Genomic DNA, 8,685 nt, shown 5'->3' with positions numbered 1-8,685 from the left:
AGAAAGGCCCTGCTCAGGAATGTTATAGCCTGAAGCATGAGACACAAAAGCCCATGTTAACCAAGTTGGCTGAGAGTCAAGTGTTGCACGGATCATTACCTCCTCTAATTCTCACTCCCAGTTTCCAAATGAGGACTCTGAGAACCAGAGAGGGCAGGACAGGTGTGAGCCTCAGCTCAGCAGTGATGGCGCAAGACCCTGAAACCTGCCTCGGGATGCGAGCGGGAAAGAAGGTGGTGCAGGGAGGGTCCTTCGAGGGCGTGAGAGCTGCCAGTGCGTTGGAGCCTGAAGGGCACCGGAAGAAAGCATGAGGTGAGGATGGAGAGGGGCCCACACCCTAGGAGCCTTGGAGCCTGGCTCCTTTTAGCCCAGTGGCAGTAGCGAGCTTCCGGCAAGTGCATGACCCTTCTGCCCTGCCATTTATTCAATGTGCGGACTTGGACAAGTCAGTTCACTTCACTGGGCCTCAGTTTCCCCATCTGCAAAATGGGGATGATGATAATGGCCCCAACTTCACAGGGCTCTTGTGCAAAGGCTGCAGCCAAGGCCTGGCATGTGTTAGCCGTCACTATGGCAACTTGGCTGTTTCTTGAGAAACAATAGAGTATAGTAGTTCTACACAAGAGCTGGATCCAGGCTGCCTGGTTCCGATCCCAGTGACCTGAGGCAAGTCACTTGGTCTTTCCAAGCCTCATTTCCCCATATTAAAATGGGCTGTGGGGAGGATTTAATGAATCAATACCCGCAAAGCCCTGAGGCCTGTGCCTGGCACGTGTAAATGCTCTCTTAAGTGTCAACTGTGGTGGTTGACCTGGACGGTGGCTTTCCTTGTCTAGATGCTCATTTCTGCTCTTAATGTGATCTGAGTCCTTTATGGAACTACATGAGGCTTGTGGGAGTGAAAAATGCATCCCATCACCCAACTTCCCCATTCTTCCTGCTGCCCTGAGCTATAGAACGGCAGCTTGGAGTTGGCATTTGGGAAGATTCATTCATTCCACAGTGAGTTTCTGCATCTATTTGTGTGGCCGCTCCTTCCCACCTGCATGCAGATACATCTCTACCAGTCCAGTCAAAGAGCTATTCGTGGCCCCATCATTTACCAGCTGCATGTCCTCTCTGGTCTTCACTTTCCACATCTGTAAATGGGGATACTAACAGCAGCTACCTCCAAGGAGAGCTAGAAAAAGGTTGGCTGAATTCATACAGTACCTCTCAAACATGTTTGACCACGTTCCGCAATAAGAAACACATTTTTACATTATGATGTAGCCTTGAACGTCTGTTTTCTGGGGTGAACTATGGCATTGCTCTAAGCCTCAGTTTCCCCATCTGTAATATGGAGAGAATAACGGTCCCACCCTCATAAAACCAAAAGAAAAGCTTAACAGAACTTCTTCTTACTGAGAGAGATGCACTCATTTTTTTAATCTATTTCATGATTTTAAAGTGTGGTTTTCAGCTCACTAATTTCATGATGCACTAACGGGTAACACATTTAGAGTCTGAAAAACACTGGGTTGGACAAGTGAAGTGTTTAGAGCAACAATACGAGTTCATTCAAAAAAATCCTTTCATTGAGTTCCCACCAGGTACGGGCTTCCTCCAGGGCTCCCCAGAGGGTCTCAGCACGCTCTACTCACCTGGATACAGCGGCTCTTGATCACTCCTGAGTAGAACGGTCACTGCGGAGAAGGCAGAGGTGAGGGCAGGTAGGCTGGGAACTGCAGGGGGCAGGGGAGGGTAGAGGCGCAGGGGTCCATCCACTCTCACCAATGGCCCAGGATGCTGCCCCGATGCCTGTCAGGAGCAGCACGGTCCCCACAGTGAGAGCTGCCACCTTGGGTCCAGAGCAGCATGGCACAGTCCGGCCACCTGCAATAGACACCATGCTGGGGCCACAGCCAGGTCTGTCCTCATTGTGGCAGGATCTGAGCACGGGGCCAGCTCTGCCCTGCCCCCAGGCCAACTTAGCACGCCTGAGCCTGCCCTGCCCTGGGCCCAGTTTCCTGGGGTGAACAGTTGGCAGGGCCGTCCCTCCCCTGCGGCGAGGACAACCAGGTGTCCAGCACCCCAAGGGCTCCAGCCGGGAAGAGCCGTGGCTGGGACAGCTTCCGCCCTCCCTGCCTATATTCCTGGCACTTAAGGGATTTCTCCTCCCCTATGACGCTGCGCTTCTGTATTTCCTCCATCACGTCGTGCCGTCTTTTCTTGAACGTCTCACTTCTGCTAACTTTCCCAGAGGTTCTTGGAGCCTCTTGGGGGCTGTGACCCCTGACCTTTGCCCTCTTGGCAACTCTCTTCCCTGCTGTTTGGCATTTCCTCACTGCCTCACTTCTCTCTGCTATACCAGACCCTCTGCCCCTGGGAACCCCCCAAAACCAGAACTCTCCCAGAGGACCCAGCTCCAAGGTCAAATTTGCCCCTGGAGGTTGAGAACCTACATTTGGAAATTTACCAGCCTCACTTAAAAATATTGGCCTTGGACTTCCCTGGCGGTCCAGTGGTTAAGACTCCGCACTTCCACTGCAGGGGGCAACAGGTTCGATCCCTGGTCTGGGAACTAAGATCCTGCATGCCGCGTGGCGTGGCCAAAAAAATACATATATATATTGACCTTACCCATTCCTATGTGGGACCTTGGGCAGGTGCTGTCACCTCTTTGAGCCTCAGCTTCCTCATCTATTTAATGGGCATCCACCTAGCACACACCTCTAAGTATAATGTTTTAAAGTTCTTTTAAATAATAAAAACCATACTCTTATCACATGTTTTATGTGCCAAGCGCTGCTCTGAACGCATTAACTTATTCAGTCCTTATCTAAGTCATGATTCCCATTGTTCAGACAGGGAAAACTGAGGCTCAGAGAAGTGGAGTCACCTGCCCAAGGTGACTCAGCCAGGAAGAGGCAGTGCTGAGTCCTGGGCAGATTTGGCACTGGGGTCCAAGTGTATAACCACTAAGCATGCTACCCCTCCCTGTGCTATAGTGGCTGGCATATAGCAAGTTCTCAATAAATGCTTTTATTTATTTATTTATTTTTCATTTTTTTATTGGTCAATAAATGCCTTTAAATCATTAGAGCTGTGTGGTCCTGGGCAACTCCCTTCACCTCTCTGGGCCTCAGTTTTCTCATCAGTAAAATGAGACTTTATTCATTCATTGTCCTATTGAACATCCACTATGTACGTGGCACCATTCTAGGCTCTGGAGACACATCCCAAAACAAGACAGATGAGATGTTGGTTCTCATGGAGCTCACATTCCCATGTGCGTAAAGTGAGGGGAAAACCCAAACAAGTAAACAAGTAAATGAACTTGATAATCTCCAGATCGTGGCAAAGTCTATGAAGAAAATGATGTGGGTTGGGGGTGGCAGTGTTCTGTGGGGTGTTCAGGAAGGGCCTCCCCAAGAAGTGACTTTTGAGCGGAGACCTGAGGGGTGAGACCAGCCAAGCAAAGACCTCTCGTGGAAGGGGACAGTGGGCAGAGGGAACAGCACAGGCAAAGTCCTTGAGGCAAGAACAAGCATGGTGGGTTAGAGGGCAAGAGAGGCCACTGATGTGGCCAGAATGGCATGAGCTTGGGGAAGGCAGTGGGACCAAGGCTGGGGCCAGCTGGGGAGGGCTGGCAGCCCCCGGACAAGAGGGATTTTATTCCCAGTACAACAGGGGCCCTGGGGCTGAAAAGCCAACCCTTTTGCTAGAGATCAGGAGAACCAAAGGGAAAAGGCAGCTGAAAGCTTTTGCTGGGCCTGGCATGCACCCGACTGCCCTTGGCATCTGCAAGGCCCTCCCAGGGCTGCAGGACCTCCCAGCTTTGCCATCTGTGTCATGGCAGTACGGCTGATGGGCACAGGGCCAGGCCAGCACCGGGAATGGAGCAGCGAGCAGTCCAGCACCTTCCTGGGATGCCTATTGTCTGAGTGTCTTAAGAATTTGAGAGCCCAGCCATTCCCGTCAACGTGCTCCTCCCTCCAAAGAGGCCCCAGTGGACCAGGCCAGCCCAGCCCTGGCTGGCTGACCCCTTCCTGTCTCCCTGAGGAGAGAGGTCCCCACCTCTACCCCCAACCAACTTCCTGGTTCCAGTGGGAGGTCTTGGCTCCGCTAGCCGTCAGGCTCGTCCTGGTTCCTTTCTGTTCAGATGTGCCTGCAGAGCTTCGGGCCACTCAGAGCCCAGCCCAGGGGCTTTGGCACGTCTGCTGGGACAGGAAGCATTGCCACCCTGTGTCTCTTAAGGTGAGAGGCAAAACTTGCTTTCATGCCTTCTGGTTCAGGGGACTTCGGGCAACCCCCAAACAGGTGCCTCTGGTGGGACAGGAAGCATCCTCACTCTGGTTCCCTGGTGCGAGAGGCATTCTCACTGCGTATCTTTGCTGAGGCAGGAAAGCATCCTCACTGTGTGAGAGGCAGCGGCATCCTTGCGTGATTCCTCAGGGGCGAAAGGGCTGGGTAAGCCAGGACCCCCGAGCTTCCCCCTGAGGCTCTGCTCTCTGTTCCTCCAAGGGCGCTAGGCTGCCCTTGTCCTCTCACAGGACAATGCTTCTGTCCCCACCATTTGGCTGCAAAACCCTCCCAAGTGACATCTTTGGCTCCTGGTCTCTGAAACTCCATTCAATCTACAGCTCCGTGTCTGTTTTCATTGTACACAACTCCAACTTCCTGAACAGAAGTCTCTCCCCGTCTGATTTCTGGGACACCGCCCGTGCCCGATTCTGATTCTCCCCCTACTTCTCCATCTCCTCCACACACTCCCTGAAATCTGGGGTCCCCAGGGCGGCCATGGCCTCCTCCCCCTCATGCCTCCCCACTCCCATCTGTCTTACACACCTCCACAGCCTGTGTCCCTTTTCTGTCCCCAGCCCTGGACTCTCCTTTGTCCTAGATCGGGGTCCTGCAGTCTCTTAGATGCCTCCCACTTGAATCCCCAAGGTCCTTCACACCTCCCAGGTCCCATACTGGCCTCAATGTCTCCCCAAATCCCCAGGTCCCATCTCAGAGGCCCTCATCCTCAGGAATGTCCCTCATCTGCAGGACGCCTCCCTCCCACCTCAGCTACAGGCCTCCTAAGTGTCTCCCGCCCTTCCCTGCTCCCACCTCATCCAACCCCTGGGCTCAGTCTCTCCTTCTGGCCCAGCCTCCACATAGAACCCCAGAGAATCTTCCTAAACACCAAATCCAACCTGTCCCTACCCTCCATGACTCCCCAGTGCTCCCCAGGACAGAGCCTAAAGCCCTCAGCCCGTGGTGCCAGCCCCTCTAGGATGTAAGCATGGCTATTAGAGATTTGGGGGTTGAACATGCTTTCCTAAATTCCCATACAGCCATATGGGTCCTTATCAGACAACTGATAAGCCGTTCCAAAAAGCAACCAAAACGACAGGGCTTATAAAACAAAGAATACCCACCAGCGCCACCTTGTGGAGAGACCCGGCACTGCCCAGTCATGGGCCAGCTTCTCACCAAAAAGAGTCCTAATGGATCTCAATCACCCTCCCAGCTACATTTCCAACTTTACCGACAGAAATACGAAATTAGCTACGTGCCACTGCACACCGGGCAGATTGTCACCCCGGCTGTTAGCCTTGCTCTTCCCTCTGCCTGGCACACCTACCTACTCCCTCCTCCTCCTGAGTGTCAACTCAGATATCACCTCCTCTGATTCTAAGTCTCCAGGAAGCACCAAACCTCGCCTTAGGTGTACTTCAACAGCAGAATGGGGCTTCCCTGGTGGTGCAGTGGTTAAGAATCCGCCTGCCAATGCAGGGGACACGGGTTCCATCCCTGGTCCGGGAGGATCCCATGTGCCGCGGAGTAACTAAGCCCGTGCGCCACAACTACCGAGCCTGAGCTCAAGAACCCACGAGCCAAAACTACTGAGCCCGTGTGCCACAACTACTGAAGCCCGCGTGCCTAGAGCCCGTGCTCTGCAACAAGAGAAGCCACTGCAATGAGAAGCCCACGCACCACAACAAAGAGTAGCCCCCGCTCGCCACAACTAGAGAAAGCCTGCGCGCAGCAACAAAGACCCAACGCAGCCAAAATAAATAAATAAATAGATTTATTTGTTAAAAACCCAGCAGAATGGTAACACTGGTAAACATCAGCACAACTGCAGCCACAATGGTTCTCAGAAGCTACACCGACCTTAGCCCTGTCCTAACCCCATCCTGCAGTTTCCTAAAATCCTTGCAACTGTTAATGAGGAAGGTGTCATTATCACCATCCCCAATTTACAGATGAGGAAAGGAGGCCCAGAGAGGTGCAGCCACCCACCTGGGGTCACTGAGCAAGTAACCACAATGCCAGAACTTTTCAGCATTCGTGTCTAGGTTTGAAACGACAGCAGGACTCCCATCCAGGGCCAGGCCCGAGCTGCCTGGAGATGCACTGAAGCCCACTGTGCCTCGGTTCTCTCTGTCCCCAGGCCAGTCTCTGGCCATCCTTCAGCACATGCTCTGCTTTTCATCCCTGGTTCATTCACCCATAGGCCCCAGGCCCGGTGAGATCCCTTCAGTGGGCTCCAGGAAGGAATGGTTCCAAAGGTGCAGGGCTCTGCTGCCCACCTGCTCAGCAAGGGCACAAGCACCTTCTCCCGAGCCACTGGGAGCCTGGATTTACTCTGGGCCACAGCTGAATGATTTGGGCTCTGATTTGCTAGCTGTGCTGAGACCCAAAGAGGCCAGTAATCTACACCCATCATTTCAGCCAACACGTTCAGGGCTTCCTGCCTATCACAGCATGTAAATCCTCACACCATCCTCTGAGGTGGGCACTAGTACTGTCTCCATTTTACAGAGGAAGAAACGAGGCCCAGAGAGGGTAAGTCTCCTGCCCAGGGCCTCACAGCTAGAAAGTGATACTGCCTGGGACCAAACCCAGCTAGCCTGGTTCCAGGAAGGAGAGAGGGAGTCGGCCCCAGCTGGGGAGCGTGGAAAGGAAAGACCACCCCTAACTGGGCCCTTCCAGCTGGCTCCCAAGTGTGGACCAGGGTAAGAAGGAGCCAGGGTGTCTAGAGACCCTGCCAGGGGCTTCCACGAGCCCTCGAGTGCCCGCCTCTCTGAGGATATGGTTTCTCCCCACCATCCCTGGAGCAGTTTCTCTGTTGTCTCTCCCCTTTCCATCCATCCGGACCGAGTCCAAAGTCCTCCCTCTGCTGTTTTGCCCACAGTGTGAGGAGGTGGGAGGAATGTCTGGAATCGGTGGGGGTCTTGGGTCCCAGGACTCCAAGTCGGCCGACCTCTTCCACGACAGCTCTGGTGCACTGCATCTGTCTTACACGGCGAGCCCCATGCCGGTGCCTTGTGTGTGTTACGTGCTCCCAACAACCTCACGTAGGTAGGTAGGTAGGTGGGTAGGTAGGTAGGGAGGTAGGGAGGCAGGTAGCATTAGAATCCATGCTTGACCCAGGGGGGAAATGAAGCCCAGAGAAACGATGACACTTTCACAAGATGGCACAGCAAAAAAGTGGCAGAAGCCAATTCGAATGCAAACCTGTGTATTTGACTCCGGAGTCTGCGTCCTTAACTGTGATAGCTAGTCTCCCCGCCTTGGCCCCAAGTAGAGGACAGGTCCAGGGATAGCTGAGAGATCACTGGGAGATGAGGGGAAACTGAGGCAAGGAGCCAGGAAGGTCATATGGGGTGGCAGGGAGGCAAGTGGTGGCACAGTCCCACAGAAAATTTGGTTAATAGTTAATCAGGTAGAGGAGGCTTCAGAAGCGGGTGGGGATGGGCCCCAGGAGGGGTGCCAGAGACAGGGGGCTCCAAGGGGGTGGAGGGCTGGGAAGAAAGCACAGAAGGAAGGGCGCTAGGCAGAGCCAAAGTTGGGGCTCAGGGAAAGAGGGACTCACCCTCCTTCTCCGCCATGTCACGGCCTCTAGTTAATGATTCCCCGGCTGACCTCCTGGGCCGGGGCGGGACCTGTGGGGAGATGAACGGGGGGAGGCAGGGCCTGGGGGAGCCCAGGCCAGCCCCTGTGCCCCCAGTCCCAGGCGCCCATCCAGGGAGGCTGAGGGACTGGGCCCCGGCCAGAGCACGCCATGATCACGGACACAGACTGGGCTGGGTTCAAGGATGGGGTCAGTGTGCGACCAGCAGCCAGGGGGATGTCTGGATTTGTAGGCCTGGGGGACCCCATACGCCTGGGCCTGGGTGAGGAGGAGACTAGGGCTCTGAACTCCTGGGTCTGAAGGAGGAGAGCTGGAGCCTCAACTCCTGGGTCCTGGGGAAAGAGAGGTTTGGGGGCCAGCCCTCCTTCGGAGGAGGGGCACAGGGGCCTGGACTCCGGGGTCTGAGGGAGGAGGAGACCGGGGCCGATCTTGGAGTCTGAAGAACAGGGGGCTGGGACTCTGAGGTCCTTGGGGAGAAGCCTGACAGCCCACCCTCCGGGTCCCTGGGAGCCCTTCTACTGGGAGCTGAGCATTAGGGCGGGTTTGGGTGAGCGGGCCCACGTCCTGGGGACTGGAACTGAGGACCCTGGTCCTTACCCTGGGGTCCGGCAGGTGGGGGCGGAGCTGAGAGATGGTGCCGGTTTAGGGTCAGTCTCCAGGCCTGGGCAGGAGCATGGTGGCCCCTCAGCAGCGGCGGCCCCAGAGGCAGCGGCGGTGGCGCGGGGCCTGCTAGGCCTGGCTGCCTCACCTGAGGAGGAGGGGGCTGGGCAAGAGGCGGGGGAAGGGGCGGGGAG

General features: G+C 55.1%; 1 protein-coding gene across 2 annotated transcripts in view; it reads right to left on the bottom strand.

Moving 5' to 3' along the window:
• HPN (hepsin) overlaps positions 1-8,644 on the bottom strand; it is a 16,705-nt gene extending 8,061 nt beyond the window's left edge. For both annotated transcript variants that reach the window (XM_024733919.1, XM_024733920.1), the window contains exons 1-4: positions 8,489-8,644; positions 7,853-7,922; positions 1,774-1,875; positions 1,644-1,685 (exon numbers count right to left, since the gene is read on the bottom strand). In XM_024733919.1, coding sequence (XP_024589687.1) covers positions 1,644-1,685; positions 1,774-1,875; positions 7,853-7,868 — 160 coding nt within the window. In that variant the 5' untranslated portion in view covers positions 7,869-7,922; positions 8,489-8,644. The remainder of the gene's footprint in view (positions 1-1,643; positions 1,686-1,773; positions 1,876-7,852; positions 7,923-8,488) is intronic.
• Positions 8,645-8,685: the final 41 nt, after the last annotated feature.

The sequence above is a fragment of the Neophocaena asiaeorientalis genome, unplaced genomic scaffold, assembly GCF_003031525.2.
Source record: "Neophocaena asiaeorientalis asiaeorientalis breed wild unplaced genomic scaffold, Neophocaena_asiaeorientalis_V1.1 scaffold280, whole genome shotgun sequence".
NCBI classification, from domain to species: Eukaryota; Metazoa; Chordata; class Mammalia; order Artiodactyla; family Phocoenidae; genus Neophocaena; species Neophocaena asiaeorientalis.
The sequence above is the reverse complement of the archived record's forward strand: the minus strand, read 5'-3'. Positions and strand labels throughout refer to the sequence as shown.